Source organism: Halichoerus grypus, chromosome 5 (genome assembly GCF_964656455.1).
Source record: "Halichoerus grypus chromosome 5, mHalGry1.hap1.1, whole genome shotgun sequence".
Taxonomy (NCBI): domain Eukaryota; kingdom Metazoa; phylum Chordata; class Mammalia; order Carnivora; family Phocidae; genus Halichoerus; species Halichoerus grypus.
The window spans coordinates 181,974,166-181,999,223 of record NC_135716.1 but is presented as its reverse complement, the minus strand read 5'-3'; the positions used below and the strand labels follow the sequence as shown (position 1 = coordinate 181,999,223).

At 43.6% G+C, this 25,058-nt stretch overlaps 1 protein-coding gene across 11 annotated transcripts in view; it reads left to right on the top strand.

Moving 5' to 3' along the window:
- PER3 (period circadian regulator 3) overlaps window positions 1–25,058 on the top strand; it is a 58,966-nt gene that overhangs the window by 4,551 nt on the left and 29,357 nt on the right. For all 11 annotated transcript variants that reach the window (XM_036064539.2, XM_078073835.1, XM_036064543.2 and 8 more), the window contains 8 exons: window positions 3,622–3,670; window positions 7,096–7,238; window positions 8,860–8,938; window positions 10,508–10,614; window positions 10,883–11,039; window positions 14,828–14,933; window positions 16,077–16,205; window positions 16,669–16,756. In XM_036064539.2, coding sequence (XP_035920432.2) covers window positions 3,622–3,670; window positions 7,096–7,238; window positions 8,860–8,938; window positions 10,508–10,614; window positions 10,883–11,039; window positions 14,828–14,933; window positions 16,077–16,205; window positions 16,669–16,756 — 858 coding nt within the window. The remainder of the gene's footprint in view (window positions 1–3,621; window positions 3,671–7,095; window positions 7,239–8,859; window positions 8,939–10,507; window positions 10,615–10,882; window positions 11,040–14,827; window positions 14,934–16,076; window positions 16,206–16,668; window positions 16,757–25,058) is intronic.

Genomic DNA, 25,058 nt, shown 5'->3' with positions numbered 1-25,058 from the left:
AATGCTTATTTCCCTGAACTGGGGATGCCCAGTCCTAGTTTCCTTTGTGACTTTCAGGCCTATATTATTTTTTAAATAATTCATTATTTCTTTTTAAAGTCACCCTTTATTACTTATTTCATATTCTTCGTGAAGCGTGTCTTAAAGAACTTAGTGTAGATCAACCTTTTTCTTTTGAGTCTAAGCCCTCTTCTCTAATTTTTTTGAAATTTATATTTGATTTGTTTATTATGGTAAAAAAAAAAACCATTAGCAAAATGTACCATCTTAACCATTTTTAAGTGTACAATTTAGTAGTGTTAGGTACATTGGCATGGATGTGAAATACACCTCCAGAACCTTCTCATCTTGCAAATCTAGGGCCCTGTGCCCATTCTGACTTTCTAACACAGGACGTGGTCCAATGGAAACAGTCTCGCACGCTGCTTTTTTCCGTGGCAGACCTTTGCCCCGTCTTCTGGGCCCAGGTCGTGGACACTTCAAAATGCACACCTGTCTTCCTTGCTTGTTTCCAGCTCTCTCCTGTTCCCCTCACTCAAAAACGTTGATTTCATTTCTCTTCCTCTTTCTCGAACACGTATTTTCAATCTTTAACTGTCCATGTTTGTTTCTCTGCTTTTATTGATCCTTCATCCACTCCATAGACATTTATTCGGCAAGCACTGTGGGCCGGGAGCTGTTTAGGGTGCTGAGATGCAGCCGTGAGCAGGGCAGGTGCACCATGGCGCCGTCAGCCTGTCGTCGCGCCTCCCCGGCTACCTTCCCTCCAAGGTCGCCTCTGTGGTCTCTCTGCTCTTTTCAGCCGCGTTATCCCTGCAGATGAGTTATTGCCGTGATATTTCCCCTCCATGTAAAAACATAATATACCCTGAAATCGCTGTCTTTGGGACCTAAATATTGACTTCCTCCTTAAAGAGATGGTGCTCCTCTTGGCTACTGCTCACTCTGGGCTTTGCCTCGCACACTTCAGCGATTCCAGCTCTTCTTGAGCCATTTCTGGGCTGGGCCCATGCTGCCTCCGTCTGCCCTTCCTTTGAGCTCATAGAACATGAAGGGGACATAGGAAGCTCTAAACTCAGCAGTTGTCAGCCTTCAGCCTGGCGTCAGAGCACGTTTCCACTTTGGTTCGTTGTGCAGACCTCCCAGAAGGATCTGACCACTGTTTCTTTAGAGCGCACTTCCAAAAACAAGGATTCACCCGCTACAGCCGAGGCGTGGAACTGATAAGGGGCTCGCGTCTACCATTTAAGATCCCACGGTCCGGCTCTCCGTCCTGCACAACCCCTAGAGAGCACAGTTGAATTCAGGTGCCTACTGTCCTCACGCAGAGTGCACGCAAGCCGCCCTTCAGGTAGAGTTGCAGTATTTCCTATGTGCAAGGAATTTTAAACAAGGAAATCTGAAGATCTGAGTTTTAAATTGAGTTTTGTCCCTTCATGAGCCAAGGGGGCCATTTAGCCTCTCACTGTAAAATCATCGTCTTGTCCTACCAGCCTGCTAACACAGGGCTGCTGCGAGAAGCAAGCACACCGATGGTTGGGAAAGCACTCTAGATGTCTGGAACGTTCTGCAACATTAGAGGTTCTCTTCGTTGCTTCCATTCTATTGAACGGATATTGTTTGCCAGGGACTTTTCTTCATGTTTCAGTGGATTGACTCGTTTAATCTTCACAAAAACCTTGTGAGGTGTAGATACCATCACTGTCCCCAGTTGACAGATGAGGTAGCTGTGTTAGTTTGGGTCTGCTGAGCAGCAGATGCCAAAATGGGCTCAGCTGTGTAGGCGACTTGCTGTGGGGGGTGGGGGAGGGGGGAAGCTGTGCCCTCAGCCCACAGCACACGACTGACACCCGTGGAGGGAGTGGGGACAAGGGGGACTGGGGAGGAGATGGCTTGGCCTGCCGCACAGCTCAAAAGACGGCTTGGCCAGGCAAGTCAAAGGGAAGTCCGAGCCACGGTCACGCACTGGAGGAGCCCTGCGTCTCCATGGAATGGTCCTGTTCCAGTACCACTCTGTGCTTGGGCACTGGACAGGAATAGCCACCCGACACGGGGCCCTGGGGCAGCAGCTGTGGCCTTCTTCAGTTACGTCCCCTGAAGCTGGGAGCCACGCCCCTTCTCGGCCGCTGCGATCACTGAGGCACAGAGCTAAGGGACTCACCCAAGGTCATGCTGCCGGTAGGCGTGGAGCCTGGCGGTGTGAGTCCAGGGTCCTTGCTCGGAACCGCTGCCCCTCCTGACCACGTCCATCCCTGCAGCCAGAACCGTCAATCAGGACATCTAGTCACACAAAGGTGGGCGTTTGAAAGCCACACCAAGGAATCAGTCCTGTTCATAAAAATCATCTCAAAAAATTAAGAATACTTTTGAAACATCCTTACCTTGCCGTCATTCCTCTGCAAACTTATCTGAGCCTTTCCTGGGGTGGTTTTGATATCAGGGCCGTCGGGTATCTTAGAGCAATGAATTCGGTGAGCTGACCTTGTCAGCTTGGTTCTTTGTCACAGATGAGCTGTAAGAACAGTCTTCTGGTTTCAGAATTCCAGGACTGTGACTTCCGTAGTGTTCTGAATTCTGACAGTTGGATCATTGGTGCCTTTGAAACTGGAGTTTTTGCGTTTGTTTTGTTTTGTTTTGTTTTTTTTAATCATGTACGTTTTCCCTGATCGTTCAAAAGCCCATTTTCTGACTCTTCCCGTGATCCTCTCCTAAGAAGTGCAAAGACCTGGACCATGTGCCCTGTCTTGGTTCTTCAGAGCTCTCATTGTTTATGCTCCTTCAGTGTATGTTTGTAAAACATCTCCTTGGTTTTAAGCATTTCCTTGGTTCCTGAAACTGAGGATTTTTCACCCCAGTGAGCAAATGCCCAAAAGATCAATTCAAGGAGCTCTAAGCAGAGGAGAGTTAAATAGTCAACAAACACTTGGGAAAAAAAGGTTCGGCCCCTTGATCAAGGCAAAGTTAAACATTTCTGAATTACCACTTCACAAATCAATAAAATTAATGCCGAAATCAATAAAATTGGTGCAACCATTGGCATGAGGGTTGTGAGAACATGTCGTTAGAGACCCTGTTGGTTGGTACGATCTTCTGTAGATCAGTGTGGCACTCCACGGTGAGAGTCCTAAGACGATCATGTCATTTCTGGGACCCAACTTTGGGGACTTTGTCCAGGGAAAGAAAAAAGTGAAAGACATTTGTGAATCACATACCTATATGCTGTAAGTTGTCCAAATCGGTTTCTGAGGCATGTCCAGACTGTCACAGTGAAATAGAATATGCCCACCAAAGTAACTGTGTCCCCGGTTTATTGCCTTGACCTTGGAAGGAGGAGCTCGGGTAGTTTCAGCAGTTCAATGAGGGAAAGCCCTCAGTCCCACATATCCTCACTGTCTCCCTGAAGGTCACTGCTAGAGTACCAAAGCCCCCTGGAAAATACTGGATGTGACTTGATCTCAAAGTGAGGGCAGGAGCCCTGTTTGAATCAAGAATATCTCCTTCTTTGAAAGAATAGTTTCTTGTTTGTTTGGGGATAGTTGGAGTTTGTCTTGCTGAGGGGAGCTGCTCTGGCCTATTGCTCTGGGAGGGGGTGATTAACACTTTTGTCTCTGTTTCCCGCAGCATCTCAGTACGAATTTGCTCCAGTGAAATCCTTTTTCTGCAGGATCCGGTAAGTCTAGGGGCTTGTGGGGGCCAGGAACGGTGGGTTACGCTCTGATTTTATTTGGCCCTTTTTAGATTCTTTTGTATTCAGCTAGCACTGGGTTCTTGCCACAAGAAGTTTTTATTTTGATTGAGGAGAAGAGCAGACACTCAAAAAATGACTAGATAATAATGCAGTCAGGAAAAAGAACAGAGAGATCATTCTTAGCCTGGGGGTGCTCGCTCTCTCTCATGCTCTCTCTCGTGCTCTCTGTCTCTCTAAGAACCGCTGGATGATGTTAATTACACTTTCAAATGCCCATTGTTTGGGAATCTTTTGTTTTTTGTTTGCTTTTTGACTTTTGGTCTCATTTAAAATTAATTTTTGAAATTTTACTTTATTTTTTTAATTTTTTTTTTTTAAGCGAGCTCTGTGCCTAATGTATGGCTTGAACTCGTGACCTGGAGATCAAGAGTCACACGCTCTACCGACTGAGCCAGCCAGGCGCCGCTAACTTCTTAAATTTTAAATAAGTCTAAAGAAAGTAAGATAGATATGTCTAAGAGAAGGATTTAAAAGGTCCAGACATAGTGAACTGGAAGAAAACAGACCAAAATTTTAATCGTAGTTGATTTCTGATAGGATTTATTAGTGATTTTTTTTTTCCTGTCCTGAATTTACTGTGATGTGTTCATGTTACTTTTGCAATTAGAAGAAAACGTGGTTCAGTGACGTCACGATTGCCAGCGTGAGTGTTGAAGTTAGTAAAGGCTCCAGATGTGGGAAACTCAAGAGAAGGCTCCTTTCCTTGTAGTGGATCAGTCAGCCCTCCTGGGGTTGGGGGCCTTGAGCTAAGAGCATTGCAGTGCTTGAGGAGGGCTACCCCGGGGAAGGGGTGCAGGAGGGAGGGCTGTGTTCATTCGTTCCTCACAGAGGAGTTGTTATGAAGCTCTTAGACCAGTGCTTGCCACAGACGAAGGACTGTTTGTGTTTGTTTTGCTAATAAATACATTTGTGTGCCTTCTCTGAGCCAGGCGAGGTTACAGGTGCAAAGTTCTTGCCCTCGTGGACCTTCCATTTTGTGTGTGGGGGGAGACCAATAACAGACAGGTACCTACGTACGTGTCCTCTGGCGGTAAGTTCTGTGTGGAACAGTGGAGAGTGAGAGAATTCTGGGCAGGGGAGAGATTGCTAGTGTGTTCAGGGTGAAGGAATGTTCTCTAATAAGAAGGCTGATTTGAGCCAGAGCCTGAAGGAGGTGAGGGAGCGAGCCATACCTCTATCTGAGGGAAGAGTGTTCGAGACAAGTGCAAAGGCCCTGGGGCAGAGCATGCTTGGCCTGTGGGGGGAGTAACAAGGAAGCTAATGTGGCTGGAGCAGAGGGTGGAAGGAGATGAAGAAACAGGGACCAGACCGTCGGGAGCTTTGATTTCTGAAGGAAATGTTTTCGTTCAGGTTAAGCATTTATTTGAAAACTTTACTATCGGAATTTGCAAAATAACATGGAAGTCGAGGCAATAGTACAGTGAACTGGTGTGTACTCACCGTTCCGCTTCAGTAACGTTAACCCGTGGCCAGTCTTCCGTCATCTCTGCCGCCGCCTGCACCTCAGCCCACCCTCCCCGTGATCCTGAAGCAGATCTCAGACTGGGTATCATTCCTCCATCAGCATTTCAGAGTGTGAGCTAGAACATAGGGCTCTCGTTCATCTCCATGCTGCTCAAGCGGTCCCGTCTGCGGCCAGCAGGAAGCCCTTCAGGTTAGCTCCAGTGCCATGTGAGGGCACCCCTGTGGTCGCTGACAGCTGCCTTTGCTTCGGGCACAGTGGCCCAGGCCCCGCCTAGACGTTTCCTACCTCAGACATGGAGTCCGTCATTTCTCCGACCATCCCTCATTCCTTGTGGGAAATGGCATTACCGTATGGAGACCAAGCAGGCTCCTCCTGGCTCCTGGGAATCCTCAGTGGACAGAGATAGGACAGTTTCATTTTTCAGAAGGACGAGAACTGGCATGAAAGGACCGCACTGGGCGCTGGGCTAGAGAAGGTGCAGGGATGACAGGCAGCGGGAAGGGCTGTCACCCCGGGCGGCGGTGGCAGGAAGATGTGGAAATATTCTGGATGTTTTGGAGTATTCTGGATATTTGTGTACGGGAGAGTTATCGGAGTTCATTAATGGACTAGTTTTGGGTGTGAAATAAAGGATTCGGCGAAGGTGACACGAGGGTCCCTGACTCCAGTGGCCCTTTACTGGGGGCAAAGGAAACCAGGAGAGCCGCCTCCTGGAGCGAGGAGGGGAAGAGTCCGGCGCCTGGTTTTAGACAAGTTGATTTGCCCTATCTGTTGGAAATCTAACTTGCAGGGTTGACTCGGCATTGGTACGTGGGTCTGGAGTTCAGGGAGAAGGTAGAGACAGGTGCTAGAGACAGGTACTCGGGTCGTCAGCACGGACAGGACATGGAGAAGCCGGGGACGGGATGAGCCTGGGAGACGCGTGCACAGAAACAGGAGGGAGTGGGAGACACAGCACAGCTGTGGGTCAGGGTCAGTGTCAGGCCGCTGTCTTGTCTCAGTGGCAGAAGTGGGGTCACGGTTGAGAGTGGAGGCGCCAGAGTCTGCAGAGAGGCAAGGAAGCGAGGTGGGGGTGGGAGCGCCAGGGCACGTGGACATGGACGTGGAGCTTCTAGGCAGCTAAAGACCACCTGACATCACTTCGAACAATGGTGGGAGAGGCAAGGTGTGACTCGTAGAAACGGGGGAGTATGGATTCGGTTGTGCGCACGTTGACACTCAGGGGACCATGGTGTATCCAAGGAGAAATGTCCTCCGGGCAGCTGGAGCTCTAAAACAGGGTGAAAGCCTGGGAGTTGAGCCGCCCCTGCCCAGGGAGGTGCCCCACAGCCGGGGCTGGGGCTCGCCGAGCAGGTTCTAGCCCTGCTCTCCTGCTCAGGCAGGCATGTAAGGAGCGCTTCCCCATGCACAGGGCCCTCTGCCCATCCAGGTAGTAGCTGACGCTATGAGACTAAGTCAGTCCCCTGAGAGAGTATAGGTAGGGATGGTGGAGAGTTGGCTTCGGGGGGCATGATCACAGGGAACCCTGATTTCTGTCACGTGGTACTTGGTTTAGACGCGTGAGGTAAGACAGGTAGGGAAGTCACATTGGGAAGTTATGGTTTGGGTGAAAAGAAAAGTCATAGGATGGCTAGTTCCATTTTTAACACACTAAACTGGTTCTCCATAAAACCTTTTTTTCATTGAATAATGAATGAGTGTAATTATCCTTGGGTATCAAACATGTAAACTAACATTTCTTTTTAAAATAAACACGTTTAAACTTTTTAGATTTGGATAGGTCTCTCTCGGAAATCACCAAGAAGGCGTCTCTCCTGGCCTTGCTTCACGTTGGGCGCCTGAATGCATCAGGACTGGTTACTCTCCTTTCTGTGCTTTTCAGGGGAGGCCAAGACACAGAGCAAGAAAAGCATTACTACCCATTCCGGATTATCCCGTATTTGATGCACGTACATAGCTCTACCCAGCCGGAATCTGAGCCCTGCTGTCTCACCCTGGTGGAGAAGATTCACTCCGGTTATGAAGGTAAGTCAGGAGTGTCTGCTTTCAGATCAAACGTAACCTGACAGCACCTCAGGTAGGAAGATGTGAAAGCCTGTTTACGGCAGTCACAGAACCAGAAAAGAGTGCTGGAGGCTTCATGTTGGCGCTGAACTCTTGGGCATTTAGAGCTGATCTGCCCTGATGTTTCCTGACCCTGACTTCTTGGTGGTTGTCTCCTTCAAGGTCGGCGCAGCCCTAAGGGTCTAAGCACAAACTTGGCCACCAATACCTGGTCCTCTGATCCATTCTCTACCGGTGCCTATCACGTGGCCTTTGGCTTCTGCCCTGTGTGAAACAAGAACATGGAACTTGGGGGCGCCTCGGTGGCTCAGTTGGTTAAGCACCTGACCATTGGTTTCAGCTCAGGTCATGATCTTACCAGTTGTGGGATCAAGCCCCGAGTCGGGCTCCATGCCCAGCGGGGAGTCTGCTTGAGATTCCCTCCATCTGCCTCTCCCCCTACACACGCACTCTCTCTCAATAAATAAATCTTTAAAAAAAAAGAGAGAGAGAGCATGAAAATTGTTGCACAGTGAGGTCACAAGAATGAATTTATATTTTTTACATGTCCAGAAAGCCCTTAAGTGAAAACTGTAGTTTCTATCCTCTGGTGGCAGGACTACATTTCCAAATTCATGGGTTAATACACAAGCAGCTTTCATTTGTTATTTGAAATTAAAGTCAGTTCTGCTGTAATCTGACATGTGCTTTCCTAAAAATTACCATCCTATGCAAAAAAACAACAAAAAAACCCCACACCAAAACACACACACACACAAAACCACAGGGCTTAAGGGAAAAATGTGTTTAGGGGCACAACACTCAAAAACTTAACCACTCGTTAACAATGGGCCAGGAATCTAATAAAAACAATAACACAGCTTTACACATGTTAACTGTGAAGAAATACACAGATGCTACGGTGCCTGGGCGCCTCACCTTGGAGAAGCCTCGCAGGGGCTCCCGGACGTGGCTGGTGGTGGGCCTGCTCCTCCGCAGTTAACTGTGAGGGTGGAAGGGGGGCCGTCTGAAGTCAGGTGTGGACGGGCGTGTCTCCTGTAAAACACGCGGCGCACAGAGGTAGCCCTAGATGAGGTGTGTGCGTGTGTATGTGTATTCTTGGGGGACTCCCTTCACCTCTCATTTCTTGCAGATGAAACTGTGCATGATTTCAAATCACTGCGTTTTCAAAGTGAGCTACGGTCGAACTCACCGTACCTGTTTTCTGACACAGATTTAAAATATCCGCGTCATAACTGACGCCAAATCCAATGTACTTAGTTGTACACCGCCACCAAATACCAGCAGGCTTGCTGGGCCTGACCTTTCATTTCCTCCAGCTTTGACTGTGGGATTGTGATGAGTAAGCTTTCCGTGCACACAAACTCTATTTAAAATTAACTTCGGTAGGCATCGCATTTTGACCTACTCGAAATGTAGTTAATAATGACAAGTATTATAATTTAACCGTAGCCTTGGCTTCTTGAAGGCCAGGGCCCTAAGTGAGATTTCTTCCATTTCATACAGAGATATTGTTCTCTCTTTAATGTAAGTGCTCAGTTAAGTGGATTTGCCTTTAGGTGAGTCTTTCTGTTTTTCATAGCTCCTCGAATCCCGGTGGATAAAAGAATTTTTACCACAACACACACCCCAGGCTGTGTCTTTCTTGAAATAGATGAAAGGTAAGTGCTTCTTTAAGCCTGAAAGAAATTTTGTTTCTGAAAATAGATAGAAATATGAGAACATTTACATTATGTTTACATACCTCTCCATTATGAAATGGACACCTATCCATTTGCCCCTTTGATTTCTTAGCTTGAAGTTTATGTTTTAATATAAGTATCTTGCATATTATACGTCTACAGTTTACAAGTTATATTTGATTTCACAGTAGTCTGCTTTAGGTAAGTCAGGAATTATTGTTCCACGTTACACAAGAGAACAGTGAACCTGGACATGGTACGTGATTGTCCTCTAAAGGAGACCAAAACTCTAACTCTGGCCTCGAGCTCCTGTGCAAGCATGATTTCCACCAGACAAGTGCTTTGCTAAACACCTTTTGATGAAATGTTTATGAGTCTGAAATGAGGGAGAGAAACAAAAGGAAAAAAAGAACAGTTTTTTTTGTTTTTTGTTTTTTTTTTGGTAAAGCTACGTTTACTTAATTTAAAACATCATCAGTCATTTTGAACTTACGTCTTTTCCACTTTTTTTTGGTATTAAAGTGCTCTTAAAGAATAGTGATATAGGTAGTAGTCATTGCTTATTGTTGTTTTTTAATACTTTTATTTGGAAAAATAAACATTGTTATCCCCTCATGAGTACCCTCTGTTTCTCCCCCGTTTATTTTTGAAATTTATTTGTGAAATCTGGAAATCTGGGGCTCAGTGCACCATGGCGCACGTAATTGTAAAACAACAAAGTCAAAACGGCTGGCACAGTTATGATAGCTCTTAATTTTGATTTTTAAAAAATCTTAACATCTGAAAATAGGTTTATTTTATAATGGATACCCTGAATCTAAACAGTAATTGGTGAAATACTTTGTATCATGGAGTCTGTAGAGAGTAAGAACATTTAGCTGCAGATACCATGGTAATGGCTTAAAATTTATTGCATTAGAAAATGTTTGTGAATTTGTACACACAGAAAACATTTATGGAGTCAGTTCTTTCCAAGTCATCCTTAAGGTTCTGCATTCATGGCTTTCCCTAAAGCTTCATCCTGCACATGTCTTTGTGTTCCTGGTGTCTATTTGTTATTACCTTATGGGAGACACTGTTTCTGTGTGGTTTTAATCGTGCTGGATAAATTTGTAGCCTGCTTTATTAACTTAACACCATAAACATTCTTCTGCGTTATGATATGATCTTTGTAAACTTTTTAAATGGGGAAGGGGAGGCAATCAGAGACCCCTGAGGAACTTGCTAAAAATACAGATTCCTGGTCTTACCCCAGAAACCCTGATTTAGTTAGCCTGTGGTGAGCCTGTGAATCATTTTCTAGCAAGTTCCATAGGCGACTTTGACACATGTCCAATGCCCAGCATTTCTTAGATTATGGAACCATTTCCCCATGGTGTAGGCACTGAGGTGGTTTGCTCCTTTTATAAATGCTGGAATGACATCTTTTGCATACCTTTTTTTTTTTTCATATTTAGAATTAAGTAAAAAAGTATTGTTTAAAGTGTATAAAGTCTGAAAATTACTTGTTGCATGTAACGTGCTGTCTGTGCTGTGTCTCTACCCCAGAGCGGTGCCTCTGCTGGGTTACCTACCTCAGGATCTGATGGGAACGTCTGTCTTAGCGTATCTGCACCCAGAAGATCGTTCTCTCATGCTTGCTGTACACCAAAAAGGTAAGGACCTGCTTCTTTATAGGAGGAAGTTTTTGTGTAACCACTCATCCGCTCTAATTCTCCATTTCATTTCTTGTTAGATCTTCTCATAAGCTCTTAATCACTAGAGCTCAACCTTTAACAGGTGAGCACTGTGTTGAAGCTGCTAAAACAATTTTTTTTTCTATTTTGACATCTGAAAAACTTACCAATAAACGCTTAGAAAAAGACATCTGCAGTAAGTATCTGCATTAAATAAATTCTAATCTCGTCGTATTATCTTACATAGTCTTGAAGTATGCAGGCCACCCTCCCTTTGAGCACTCACCCATTCGATTTTGTACTCAAAATGGAGATTACATCATCTTGGACTCCAGCTGGTCCAGCTTTGTGAACCCATGGAGCCGGAAGGTATCGTTCATCATTGGTCGGCATAAAGTTCGAACGTAAGTCAGTCAGTGTTCATGATTTTAGAAGAATGTTTTTACCAAATAGTATTCTTCCACCTACTGACTCCCTTTGACTCAATTGATACATAAACCAAATAAAGCACAGATTTTTTTTTTTTTTAAGTGCTTTTGGAAGACAGTTTTGCAGTGTATGTCAAGAACCTTGAAAGATTTCTACCTCTTTGACCTCATGATTCCCTTATGGAAACAGTCTAAGGAAATAGGCCTAAATACAGAAGAGCTTTATAAAGAAAAGACACATTTTCACCATTGTTCAATCATAATGGCTGGCTTAGAGTAGCTTATATGTTGATCATTAAGTAAGTTCTAGACTATTTGTTTGACATGTTGTATTATTGGTCAAAGGAAATTTTTGCAAAGATTATATAACATGAGAAATTGATATATATCGATTTAAAAAGCAGCATACAAAATTGTTTATACCATATGAATATAAATGTGTTCAGATGACAGCAAACACTGTGAAGTAGGAAAAAGAAGAAGAAAGGAAATAAAATACAAATTTTGGCTATGTGTAGGGTAATGGGATGAGGGTTGGTTTGTTTTGGTTTTGTTTGTTTTTTTTTGTCTTTTCTGAATTTTAAAGTTCTCTTTAGTGACCACGTAAAACTTTTTATATCAGCTTCTGCTGTCAAATTCCACTTATTGATGTCCATTGTATCAAATCTTTATTTTTAAAAATTAGATGCTTTAGCTGTTATTTTCCTGCCAACACGGCTGACTCTAGCCTGTTTGATTACTGCTACCGTCCATGTAACAGAACCTCGTGAAATGAATCTGGAACAACCTGGCCTGCTACTCTTGTAGCCTAAAATACTCCCAGTCCCTTGACTTTTTGGTTTAAAATTTAAAATTGACCTGTAGGTTTCTCAGCTGGGCTGTAGGTTCCCCTGTGGTAACGTTTTGGTTTTTTTTTTTTTAGCATGGAAATTTTACTTAACTCTTTAGGATCATGCTGAGATTGAGACATTATGTCTTTTGTGTTTTGTTTTACAGTTTTGTGCACATAAGTGTAAAACTGAGAACAGTAGGTCTACCAGTAAGACTTCTTTTGTCATGTTTTAATACTATAATAGAGGATACGTAGCCATGGTGAGAAACGGTCCCAAGGTCCTCCTATGTCTTTGTGCTCTGGGGTTTGGCCTCTCAGCAGAGCAGGTCTGGAACCCTAATGGGAGAAATGGGCTCCATGCTGCCTTAACTCAAGAGACCAATTTGTGCTAGAAAACTAATGTAATAAGTAGGATAAGAAATATGACTGCCAATTCAATGTTATTCATGTTGGTCAGAAAGGACTTTTTTTTCCCAGTAGGGAAATCTGTGGGGAAATGAAAATCAAATCAGGTGGTTCCTTAGTATGACTATAGGAAACCCCAGAGCAAGTATGATTGCTCTCATGAGGTGTCCCTCTGGGTGTCTGTCCATCGGTCTGCGTGCCTTCCCTGTCAGTGCCAGAGCCATGTCCTAGATGCTTTCAGGTGTCCTTTCAGTTTGATTATATAACGTATGAAATTAACTGATAAGTACTCACAGTGTTTGCAGTTTAAAAAAAAAATTATAAATTATACCAGCATTTGCATCTCAATTTCCAGGATGATGTGAAGGAAAAACTTAGAGTCTAGTAAGTGTTTATCACTCTTGTAAAATAATCATCCATTATGTTTATACAACTGTTTTAACGAGGACTTCTGGGTCACCTGCTGTGCCGGGCATTGTGCTAGACCCTGAGACTAAGATGGTAGACCACACAGACAGCGTCTCCACTGTCCTGGGGCCCACAGTGCAGTGGGAGAGCCAGGACCTAGAAATGGCACGTGTGAGTGGAGTTTTGGCAAGTGTGAGGTTGAAATGGGAACAGTGAGGGGGGACAGGGAGGGTGTTCAGCTGGGAACCTAGCCACCTCTCTGTGGGCAGGCAGGTGATCCTACAGATAATATCCATATACTCGGCGAAAGAGTAACTTTCGCAGAGGTCCCTTGAGGAGGAGGTGGGGAAGTGGAGACAAGAACCAGGTTTTCTCCCTGACTCCTCGAGCAGCGTCCTTCCATAGCCAGTCGCCTAGCGCTGCACGGCATTTGCCGCTTTCTGGTCAAGGCTGCGTCTCCACAGCCGGCACGTTCATCATCTCGAGTTACATGATTACTGACTAAAGACACAACCTGGCTTTGTAGAAAGTTTCACAGACCTCACAACACAAAGCAGTTGGTTCTATTTCTGTTCCAGAATTTCATTTGACAGACAGACCCAAACGTTTCTGGAAGGTATTCAAGCTCATAGTGCGTGGACGTATTTATCACGGGTCAGATGTACCTTACCCCCAGACTGCTCCTTCCCTGATGGATTCATTCTTGTATGTGCCTGTTGGAGGTACCAGAGAGGTGAACACAGCAGGGCAGAGAGCCTGACCCCACAGAGCTCCCATGCCAGTGGGAAGCAGGGGGGCACGGGCATTAGATGGGCCAAGGGGGCGCCGCGCACAGTGTGCCAGGCGGTGCACTCAGGCACGGTTTGCCGTGTACGTTCCACATGCCCCAGGCCGTGCTGACAGCTGTCAGAGGGCACCACCCACGGTCTGCCCGCTGAGGGAGACGACATTGCCACGGGGGTCTGCACAGAGAGGGAAGTGGTCTCCAGAGGCAGAGCTCTTCCTGACTACTTTTATGACACTGCTAATATCCTGTGGGTTTTTTTGATAATTGTTTCTTTGGGAAAGTATGTTTTTAGGGAATTGGGTTGTGTGTTTAAGTTGTGAGAAACAGCAGGATGGCAGAATGGAAAAGGGAAGGCACTGGCTTTGGAGTCAGGCATGTAGATTCAAACCCTGACTGCTGCTTCTCAGGTATGAGAGTCAGCAAGTAACCCAACCTCTCTGGCATCACGATGATTCCTGCTTCGCAGGGTTGGGAGGACTCAGGAGATGACACATCTGATCAGTGTATCACGTTAATAGTACTTGAGTTACTGAGGTGCTGAGAGGCAATACACTGTGGTGCCAAAAGTGCACCCCGAAACCTAGACTCTGGTCCCTTCATGAATACCTGCTTAGACTTTACCAGCTAGGTGACTTTGAGAAGTTTTCAACTCCGGTGAAGGAGGTAATACTTGCTAGAGCACTTGGGACGGTGTCTGGCACATTGTAAGGATTTTAAAAATGTTCTTCTTGCTGTATGTTATAAAAGCAGCATGGTTCCTGTCACATAGAAGGTTCTAAATGAACATCATTTCCTTCTCTTCTTTGTGATGTTTTCTAGCTGGCACATCTGCCTCTCACTGTGTTCAGGTGGTAGTTTTGAAACACTCTAGTGTAAACAAGACTGCAGGTTGTGACAGCCACATTTTCACCAATAGTTGGGTTGCTGAAGCGATTAGGTACATTAAACATTAAATGTTGTTTGGCGGACCTAGGGTCTTAAAATTTCTACAATAGGTTACTCAGTTAATGTTAAATGTTGAGACCAGTGGTTGTTGAAGATATTTTGGTAGCTAAGGAGGTTACTCGTCACTGATTTTAGATTTCTACAAAAACAGTGCTGACACAGATGTTGAAAGACTAGAGCTCTAGACGATCCAAAGAAGCTTCTTAATGTCTTAGTATTTTTTCTGCCTCCACAGATGGGATTTAGCTTTATATTTTCTATTTGAAGTCAAAGAGTTGCTCTGTAGAAGTATAGATTTATTATTTGAACATTCTGTTTAAAAATCACTTTAGACTTTATTGTAAATTTTGAATTGCCTGACTCCATCTTGCACTTGGCACTTTGTAGGAGTCCACTGAATGAGGATGTTTTTGCTACCAGAAAAAGAAAGACGAACAGTAATGACAAAGACATAACAGAATTACAAGAACAAATTCACAAACTTCTCTTACAGGTAAAGTGAGATTTTAAAAAGCAAACACAAAATTTCCATAATCATGTTTTATTTTAACAGTCGATCTTAGTGAAGTCACCTCACAAAAATACACCGCGAGGAGAGAAATCTTTGCCCTCTGCGTTCCAGGAATTTTTGTCTTCCTGTTTTTGTTTTTATTTATTTTTTATTTTTTTTAAAAGATTTTATTTATTTATTTGACAGAGAGAGACACAGCGAGAGAGGGAACACAAGCAGGGGGAGTGGGCAGAGCAGGGAGCCCGATGCGGGGCTCGATCCCAGGACCCTGGGATCATGACCTGAGCCGAAGGCAGTCACCCAACGACTGAGCCACCCAGGCGCCCCCCCGTTTTTGTTTTTAAATTCAGTTTTATTCATCTTGTTTTCCTTTTCCTGAGTGAAATGCACAGAACATTCTTGTAAGATCCCGTTCCAAGAGAGCAAAGCTAGTCAGCAGGTGAGACAGGGAAGCTGTTTCTAAATGAGCGCATCCTTGGTGTATTCCGGACGCTACCGTGTGCTCAGCCTCTGGCTTTTGGCTTCAGTATTTTAAAAAACAATCCCAGTTTTAAAGGTGGGGACAGAGGGAGGGCAGGTCTCCGGATCTGGTTACTACAAGGCAGACGTGGCGGAGACTACCTGCTGAAAACAAACGCCAACGATGATTCCTGTGGAGATCCCGTGACTAAACCAGAAAAGCGTTTACGGATGGTGTCCCCGAGAGACCGTGAGCCCCGGGGCTTCCACACGGTCTTCCAGAGAATCTCTAGGGTTCACGGGTGAAGTTCACGGCACGAAGCATGGTGTATATTTAATTTCTTCTGTCTGTTCTCAACTCTGCATAAAGAGCTAGAGTTTATTTCCATATTTTGTTCCATCTGGTATGTGGCTTTCTAAAAATCCGTTGTTCTAGAAACGCCCGCCTGGCCTAGAAAACGAGGCCCTGCCCTGGAGAACGGCTGAAGGGAGAGAGGAAGGCCCTCTGTCCGCAGCCGAGTTAAAAGCGTCGGCCTTCACGCGCCCGACTTAGGGGTGCAGGGAGGTCCGTGCTGGCGTGAAGTCTGAGGTGGACGCTCTGGCTCTCCCTGCGGCCGCGGCCCCGGACCTCCTCCTTCCTTCAGCGGCGCCTCCTTCTTCCCTCAGCCGGTTCACGGGAGCGCCTCCAGCGGCTACGGAAGCCTGGGCAGCAGCGACTCGCAGGAGCCGCGCCTCAGCCTCCCGTCGTCCAGTGAGTCCAGCGGAGCCCGCGCCGACGCGGCGCGCGGGGAAGCGGTACGTGAGCGGCGTCGTGCGGGCGGGCGGGCGGGCGTGCGTGCGTGCGTGCCGGCGGCGTCCTTTGCGTCCCTGCCTCGTGGGGTGAGACGGGTCAGCACCACTTCCGCGCCTCAGCCTGTTGTGTGTCCTTGACCCGCTGGCACCGTGTTTGATGAGCAGACGTCCTAGTCCGTTTGGGGTTGGAAAAATGCCTGTGAAAAGAACACAGCACCTTCGCAAGGTGGCATTTGGGTTCATCGTGTGCTTTCTCACAGTTACCGGCCTGTGGACAGACTTACGGAAAGTCGCCTCTGTACCGGCGTGCTGCGGCCCGGGGGGGAAGCGATGAACGTTGTTACTGGGCCTTTAGTCATGTCTTCAGAGAACCAGGGGTTAAACGTACTTTATCTTTTAATGTGTGTATTGTTTATCTTTTAATTTTCTGATTTTTGAAACACATTCCGTCGTTCTTTTCCCTCAGCTGACTTGGCAGCAGGTCTGTGGCAGTGTGAACGAAATGAAGAATCTAGGTCAGCAGCTCTACACTGAGTCAATGGCCAAGTCACCAGGTGAGCGAGTGACGGGGACGCGCGCGGGACGGCTCGGCGGTGAGTCAGCGGGGCCGCCCCCGACCTCCGCGCGCGGGTCCGCCCTCTCCTGCGCGGGCGTGCTGCGTGCGAGCACAGAGCCGCGCCCGGTGCTGCCGCCTCGCACAGTGACCTGCCCAGGTGGTGATTGAAATAATGCTAATGGTAGCCGCGAATACTGCTCTGAAAGCTAAACGGCATTAGAGTGTAATTTCTGTATATTTCCACTGCACAATTAATGTTTTTGATGATACCAACAGATTCATAGATTCTCCCACATGAGGCATCTGTCAACAGAAAGAGTTAATTGTAGAGTGCGTCTCATAATAATCCCTTCTTGTCATTTAGAACAAATGAAGGATATTTATGACCTAAATTGAAGGAAAAACTGGGGACTTTTTTTTTTTGATACATGTTTACTTTTCTCAGATACGAGGTAAGGAGCATTCCAAAGGAATTGGATCACTCATGATAATTGACGTTTTTAGAAAAGTCAGCCTACTGGCCTTATATAGCAAAAGAAAGATTTATAATGTAGAGATCAAATTATAGTAACGCTTTAGTTTAGCTAGCTTTCCCTTCATCTGTTTTCCTGAACGTTAGTGTAACTTTGGAAGTCTTTATCAGTTTGGTCCCCTGAATGCTGTTAATGGTCTCTATCATTGTCAAATGTGGGTATTTTACACAGTAGGGTGAAATTTCTTCTCTAAGGTCAATCAACATTTTTTAAAAATACTAGCTATATTTTCCAGGGCTTGCCATAATTTACAAAACAAAAACATCCACCTGCTGCTCCTACAGATGATATCATGGGGAGCCTCTAGGCTGCCCTCTGGATAGAGCGTGTCCAGCCCTTGAGTTTTTCTTGTCTCCTTCGCAGGAGGTTTAATATTCTGCTTGTCTCTTTGGCCATAGATGCAAGGGCACAAGATAGAAACAACACCTTTTTTGTCCCTTGAACCTATCAGATTCTCTCTCTGCAAAAGAATTTATTTGAGTATCTTCCTTGCTGTATATCCTTGTCCTGTGTCCTGGCATTGGAACTTCTTTAGGGGGATTTGAAGCCTGAAGTTTCTAAATGTTTTCTTTTTTGTCTTTTTGTCCACTTTGTGCTGCTCACTGCTGCTTGGGCCTAGGACCTCACGTTAGGGCCACGATTTTATGTCCTGACCTCTGTATTTCTTGTCAGAGTACAGATTGTTTCTCACCTTCTGTTTTTTTCCATTTCTTATCATCTACCATTGGTCTGGAAATGCTATCAGTACCATGGTTTGAAGGCTGTGTTTTTAAGCAGACATCAATATTCCATCATTCACCATTTTACAAAATTTAAGCTATAACTAATTCTGTGTATTTATGATGCTATTCTAGAAACTGATATTATTCTCCTACTTAGCTATGTGCTGTATTTGACTCTAACACACATAGGATGTGACTTTTGGGGGCGAGGGAAAATCTGCCGTTTAATATTGCTTGGGGGGAACTATTGTTACTTGGGCATCTTGATTTTATTAGCATTTTAAGACCTACAAGTTCAAAGAGCTAGTAAAATATCTTTATTACTCTTTACTCAAGAGAAACAAGTATGCAACTTAAAAATGTTGTAATTTAAATATTAGAAATAGCACCACTCAGAAGGAAAATACTAAATAATCATTGTATACGTGTTTTATATACAGGGTGTCAGAGCCAAGAAGAACATAAGGTTTTAAGTTTATATTTTTACCTTTTTTATGAGGGCAGGTTTGGCTTTGAAATAGAACAAGAAGGGAAATTTTAGAAGTTAATATGGAAAGGCAAGGAGTAATGAAGATATAAAGCCCCTTCATCAGCTACACATACTGATGCCAGCTGCCAGAAGCAGTTGGGGAACTTGGGGAAAATGGACTTTTCCACTTCTAGAGTGTCAGCACCTGAGGGAGAAACATTGATCCGTGAACTGAACTCATTCAGCGTGAGCAAGCTTTGGTTTGTGCTCAGGGAGAGCTGGAAAGAGCATCATTCCAAACTGACAAGGAAAAAAGCTATATGGCAGTGAGTTCGTGAGCTTTCTTGAACCCATCAGAGTGCTGAGGCTCCAGGGCAGCCAACAGGCCTAAAATCTAAGAGGGACACATGCTTGCAGGGAGACGTGAGATCAAGCCCCGGATACTGGTGCACCGGCTGACAGAACAGTAACTCGCAAGAGACAGGCCTCCGAGGCATAGTGCAAAGGGAAGATCATAGGCTGCAAGTGGAGCAAATATTGGCAAAAACCCAAAGCTCTCTAGCCACCAGCCACCATGTAAGCACAAAGTGTCATTAGAGGAATTTGAAAGCTGTGATACATTGAGTGAAACCATAGCAACAACAGATCTCAGTCCTGGCCAACAAATTAGTTAGGTTAAATGTCTTCAGAGGAAAACTAAAGCTTTTAGCCCAGAATTCTCTACCTAGTGGAAAGTGTCTTTCAGAAATGAAGGAGATCTAAAGAGTTCTCAAACAAAAATGGCGGGGGGGGGGGGGGGGGAGGCTGTATATTGCCAGCAGATCCATTCTATGAGAAACACTAAGGGAATTTCTAAAGGTGGAAGGAATATGGTACCAGATGTAAAACTTGAATCGACACAAAGAAATGAAAAGCATTGGAAACAATGAAGAAATTTTATTTTTTACTTATTTTTGATTGCCCTAGAAGGTAACTGACTAAAGCAGAAATACTCTCCTGCATTTATGACCTATGTAAAAATACTATAAAGGATCAGGAGAGGCACTGGGAATGTGCTGCTATGGAGTCCTTACACCAGAAGCAATATGTTATTTGAGGGTAGAAACTGATTCCTTAAAGGTATATGTTGTGAACTTTAGAACAATTATTAGAATTCGTTTTTAAAGAAATATAAATAATGTTAGTAGAGGAGACAAAGCGGAATTTAAAACATTTAATGCAAAATGAATCAGAAAAGAAACAAAAACCCAGATGGAATAAATGGAAAACAGCTAGCAAAGTTGCATACTTTTAATTCAGCTGTTTCCGTAATCACATTAAATGTGAATGTTCTCAGTGTACCAGCTGGAAGACTGACATTATCAGTTGGATGAAAAAAGATAAGCAGCTGCATAGTATCTACAGGAACCCATTTTGCAAATAAAAACATAGGTTAAGAGCAAAAGGTTAGAAAAGATATGCATGCTAACAGGGATCCAAAGAAAGCTGAAAAGCTGTATTAATATCAGGTAGTGTAGACTTTAGGACAAGGAACATTACCAGGGTTTCAGAGGGATATTGCATGACAACAGAGGGGTTGATTCTCTGAGAGCAGGTAACAGTCCTAAAAGGTTATACACCTAACATCAGAGCTTCAAAATACATGAAGTAAACACTGATAAAGACTTTGAGAAATAAATCTGCAGTGGTAGTTAGAGACTGTAACACACCTCTCTGTGTAATTGATAAAACAAGTAGACAGAAAATCAGCAAAGATGTAGAAGACCTGAACAGCACTGTCAACAAAATTGGCCTAATGGACATTGATGGAACACTCCAATCAACAACAACATGATGCTTATTTTTCTCAAGGGCACATGGACTATTCATTAAGATAGACCTTATTCTGGGCCATAATGCAAGCCTTATCAGTGTTTTATTTTTATTTTATTTTTTATTTTTTTTTATTTTTTTTAAAGATTTTATTTATTTATCTGAGAGAGAGAATGGGAGACAGAGAGCATGAGAGGGGAAGGGTCAGAGGGAGAAGCAGACCCCCTGCTGAGCAGGGAGCCCGATGTGGGACTCGATCCCGGGACTCCAGAATCATGACCTGAGCCGAAGGCAGTTGCTTAACCAACTGAGCCACCCAGGCGCCCCTATCAGTGTTTTAAAAATATAAATCATAACAAATATATTCTCTGACCTAATGGATTAAACTAGGAATCAGTAACAGGAAGGCTTATCTAGAAAATTCACAAATGTTGGGAAATTAAAGAACACACCTCTGAATGACCCACAGGTCAAGGCCTTAAGAGCAGTAAAAACATTTTGAACTGAATGAATTGAAAAACAACAAAAAAATCGTGGAATGCAGCTAAAGCAGTGCTTAAAGGGAGATTTATAGCATTAAGTGATTATAGGGGAAAAAGAAGAAAGGTCTCAAATCAATAATCTAAGCTTCCTCCTTAGGAAACAATAGCAAGAAAAGCAAATTAAATCCAAGCTAAGCAGAAGGAAAGAAATCATAAAAACCGGATTATCGATGGAATTGAGAACAGAAATCAATAAGAGATAATTTTTTTTTTTTTTTAAAGATTTTATTTATTTGACAGAAACACAGCGAGAGAGGGAACACAAGCAGGGGGAGTGGGAGAGGGAGAAGCAGGCTTCCTGCGGAGCAGAGAGCCCGATGTGGGGCTTGATCCCAGGACCCTGGGATCATGACCTGTGCCGAAGGCAGACGCTTAACGACTGAGCCACCCAGGCGCCCCTCAATAAGAGATAATTAATGAAATCAAAAACTGGTAAGAATAAAATTAAAAACCTTTGGCTATACCAAACAAGAAAAGAAGACAGAAATGCTCACTATTGGGAATGAAAAACCCCACAGATGTTAAAGAGACTACAAACAACTCTATTCCCAAACTTTGGTCTATTAATATCTTGAAAGAAAGAACCTATCAGAACTCAGTGAAAAAGAAATAGGTAGCTAGAATAGACTTATGTGTATTACAGATACTGAATTTGAAGTTAAACACCTTGCAAAAAGAAAAGTTTAGGCCCAGCTGGTTTTACTGGAGAATTCTATCAAACATTCAAGGAAGAAATAATGCCAGTTTCTACATAATCTTTTTCAGAAAATAGAAGACAGAAGAAAATAGAAGGAGGACGTTTGGAAAGGAAACTCCCAGACTCCTTTTATGAGCCCGTTATTACCCTAATACTGAAACAAGATAAAGACAGTTCCAGGAAACTACAGGCCAGGATCCCGCGTCAGTGTATTTGTAAAATCCCCAATTATATATCATCAAATCAAATCCAGCAAAGCATAAAAAGGGAAATATATCACAACCAAGTATGATTTATCCTAGGAATGCAAGGCTGGTTCAGTATATGAAAGTTAGCCACATTTATTCACCATATTAACAGTAAAGAAGACAAACCCAACAGGTTATTTTAATAGATGGAGAAAAAGCCTGTGACAAAATTCAACATCCACACATGATAAATGCTCAAAAATAAGAAGTAGAAAAGGGATTTCATTAACTTAACAAAAAAGGCATCTACAGAAACCTAATAGCTAATGTTTATGCTTGATGGTAAGAGAATGCTTTCACCCTCACCTGGAGAACAAGTCAAGGGTATCCACTCACCATGTCTTAACATCAGACTGGAAGTCCTGTGCCCAGTGCAATAGGCAAGAGAAATAAAAGGCATAATAGATTGGAAAGGAAGAAATAGAACTCTCTTCACAGATGACAGGATTGTCCACATAGAAAAATTCTAAAGCATCTACAAAAAAAGCTCCTACTGATGTTAGCAAGGTTACAAGATACATGGTCGGTATGTAAGATCAATTAAAGTTCTGTGTACTAACAAGGAACATTTGGACCAGAAATTTTTTTTAAACTACCCAAAACTGAAATTCTTAGATAAAAAATCCAACAGAATATGTGAAACAATACATATACAGAAAACTTCAAAACACTGATAAAAGAAAAACTTTAAAATAAAAAGTACTAAGTAAATGAAAAGATACATCAGGTTCATGGTTTGGAACACACGATGTTGTCAGTTCTCCCCAGCTTGATCTGTACATTCAATGTCATTCCAAGTAAACTCTCAGCAGTTTTTTCTATGGGAAAAAAAAAACTAAAACAGCCAAAACGATTTTGAAAAAGAGTAACAGTGTTGGAGGACTCACTCCATCTGATTTCAAGACTTAGATGTGAAGCCACCATAATTAACACAGTGTGATACTGGTGAAAAGATCAGTGGACAAATTAGAGAGTCCCAAAACAGACCTGCACAAATACAGTCAGTTTTTGAGGTGCAAGATCAAGTCAGTGGATAATAGGTAAACTTTCCAAAAAAACAAAAAAAAATGGTACCGTACAATGAGACATCCACATATGTAAAAAATGAACCTCAACACATAGCTCACGTTAAACAAAAGTTAACTCAAAATTGGTCATAGACCTAAATATAAAACTTAAAACTACAAACTTCTAGAAGAAAACTTAGGAGAAAACCTTTGTAATCTTGGGTTTGGCAAAAAGGTTACTAGATATGACATCAAAAGTGTGATCTGTAAAAAAAAAAAAAAAAAAGAAAAATTGATGAGGTGGACTTTATCAAAATTAAAAACTTCTCCTTGGAAGACATTGGTAAGACAATGAAAAGACAATGTCTGTAATATAGATAGAATAAAAAATTCATATCCAGAATACGTAAAAGACTGTCAAAATTCAATAATAAGATAATCCATTCAAAAAATGGTCAAGAGATCTGACACTTTTCCAGTGAAGTACACACAGATGGCAAATAACATGGGAAACGACACTCAGTCTCAGTCATTATGAAGTTAAAACCACATGAGATACCATCACACACCCATTAGAATGGCTAAAAGTAAAAGAAAAAAAAAAAATACTGGCAATACCAAGTTCTGGCAAGAATGAGGAGTAACCAGAGCCCTCAGGCAGTACTGAAGGCAATGTGGAATTGTACAGCCACTTTAGAAAAGTTTGGCAGTTTCTTATAAATTAAACATACTCTTACCGTATGACTCAGCAATTCCATTCTTATTTACTCAAGCAAAAGAAAAACTCAAATTCACACATAAACTTGTCTGTGTATGTTTATCACACGTCGTTTGTACTCATCCAAAATTGGAAACAACCTAGGTGTCACTCAACAGGTGAATGGATATATGTAACCAATTTTTAAGCATTTTTAAATGTCCAGTTTGGTGGCGTTAAGTCCATTCACCACTAGGTGAAAGTGTAAGAGAAACAGGATATTTGCATGGCCTCAAAATGTGCCTTTGAAATTACATCATGTATTACATGTAAAATAGTAACTTTACGTGGAGGAAACCTGGCAGACAGCACCTTAACCAGTGATCAAGACTGACACACCAACAGTAAACATGTCAAGGTCATGTCCTCCTGGCTGAGGCACTGAGAAGGGCATAGCACCTCTGCAGGACTCTTCCCCAAGACGCGCACCCTCAACTTCATCATGACGGAACATCAGGGAAACTCAAGTTGAGGGGCATTCCCACAGAATTCCTGTCCTGTACGCCTCACAAGAGTTGAGATCGAGAAAGACAAGGAAAGACAGACACTGACAACTGAAATCACCATGAGACCCCGGGTTGGACCCTGGAGCAGAAAATGACATTTCACGGAGAGGCGGGTGACATCCACATAGGCTGTAGTTCAGTAGCTGTGCGCACTGTGCATTTCCTAGTTTCATTCCTTCTGTTAATAGTCCTGTAAGATGTTACATTAGTGGAAGCAGGGTGGAAGGTATACAGGAACTCTACTATTGCTGTAACCCTCTTCAAGGTTAAAATTATTTAGAAATTACAAGTATAGGAGCTCCTGGCTGGCTCGGTGGGTGGAGCGTGCGACTCTTGATCTCAGGGTCATAAGTTCAAGCCCCATATTGGGTGTAGAGATTACTTAAAAAAAATCTTAAAATAATTTTTTTGAAGTTTAAAAGTTCATGAGTGACAGTTAAGCAGGCCTTTTTCTGTAATCCCCTCTGGAAATGGAGCGCCGTCTTCCAGGCAGCTAAGATGACCTTCACTAACAACAACAATGGTAGCTAAGTCAGCCTCTCAGCAGCGTTTGACGTGACTGGTTCCTCTTTCCTGGAACTCATTTCCCGGCTTGGTTTCCGTGATGCCATGTTGGCGGGCTCTCCCTTACCTTTCTTTTTTAGTCTCCATTCTTGGCTCATCATTCTCCACATGAGGTTGAAGTTCATCAGGGTTCCAACCTGAAGCCTTGTGTCTTCTCTCTGTACCCCTGCTATCCAGTATGGTAGCTACTAGCCACACTCTAAATTCAAATTAGTTACAAATAAATAAAACTTAAAATTCAGTTCCTCAGTTGCTGTAGCCACATTGCAAAGTGCTTAATGGCTACCTGTGGTGTTGGTGGCCACCGTGCTGGACAGCACAGATGAAGGGCAGTTCTGTCACTGCAGAAAGTCTTGTTGGGCACAGGTCTACAGGGCAGTGCCTGGCGCTTCACATGGTGTCTGGTCACCCCACCCGCAGTGATGCCAACATCGGTCAGTTGG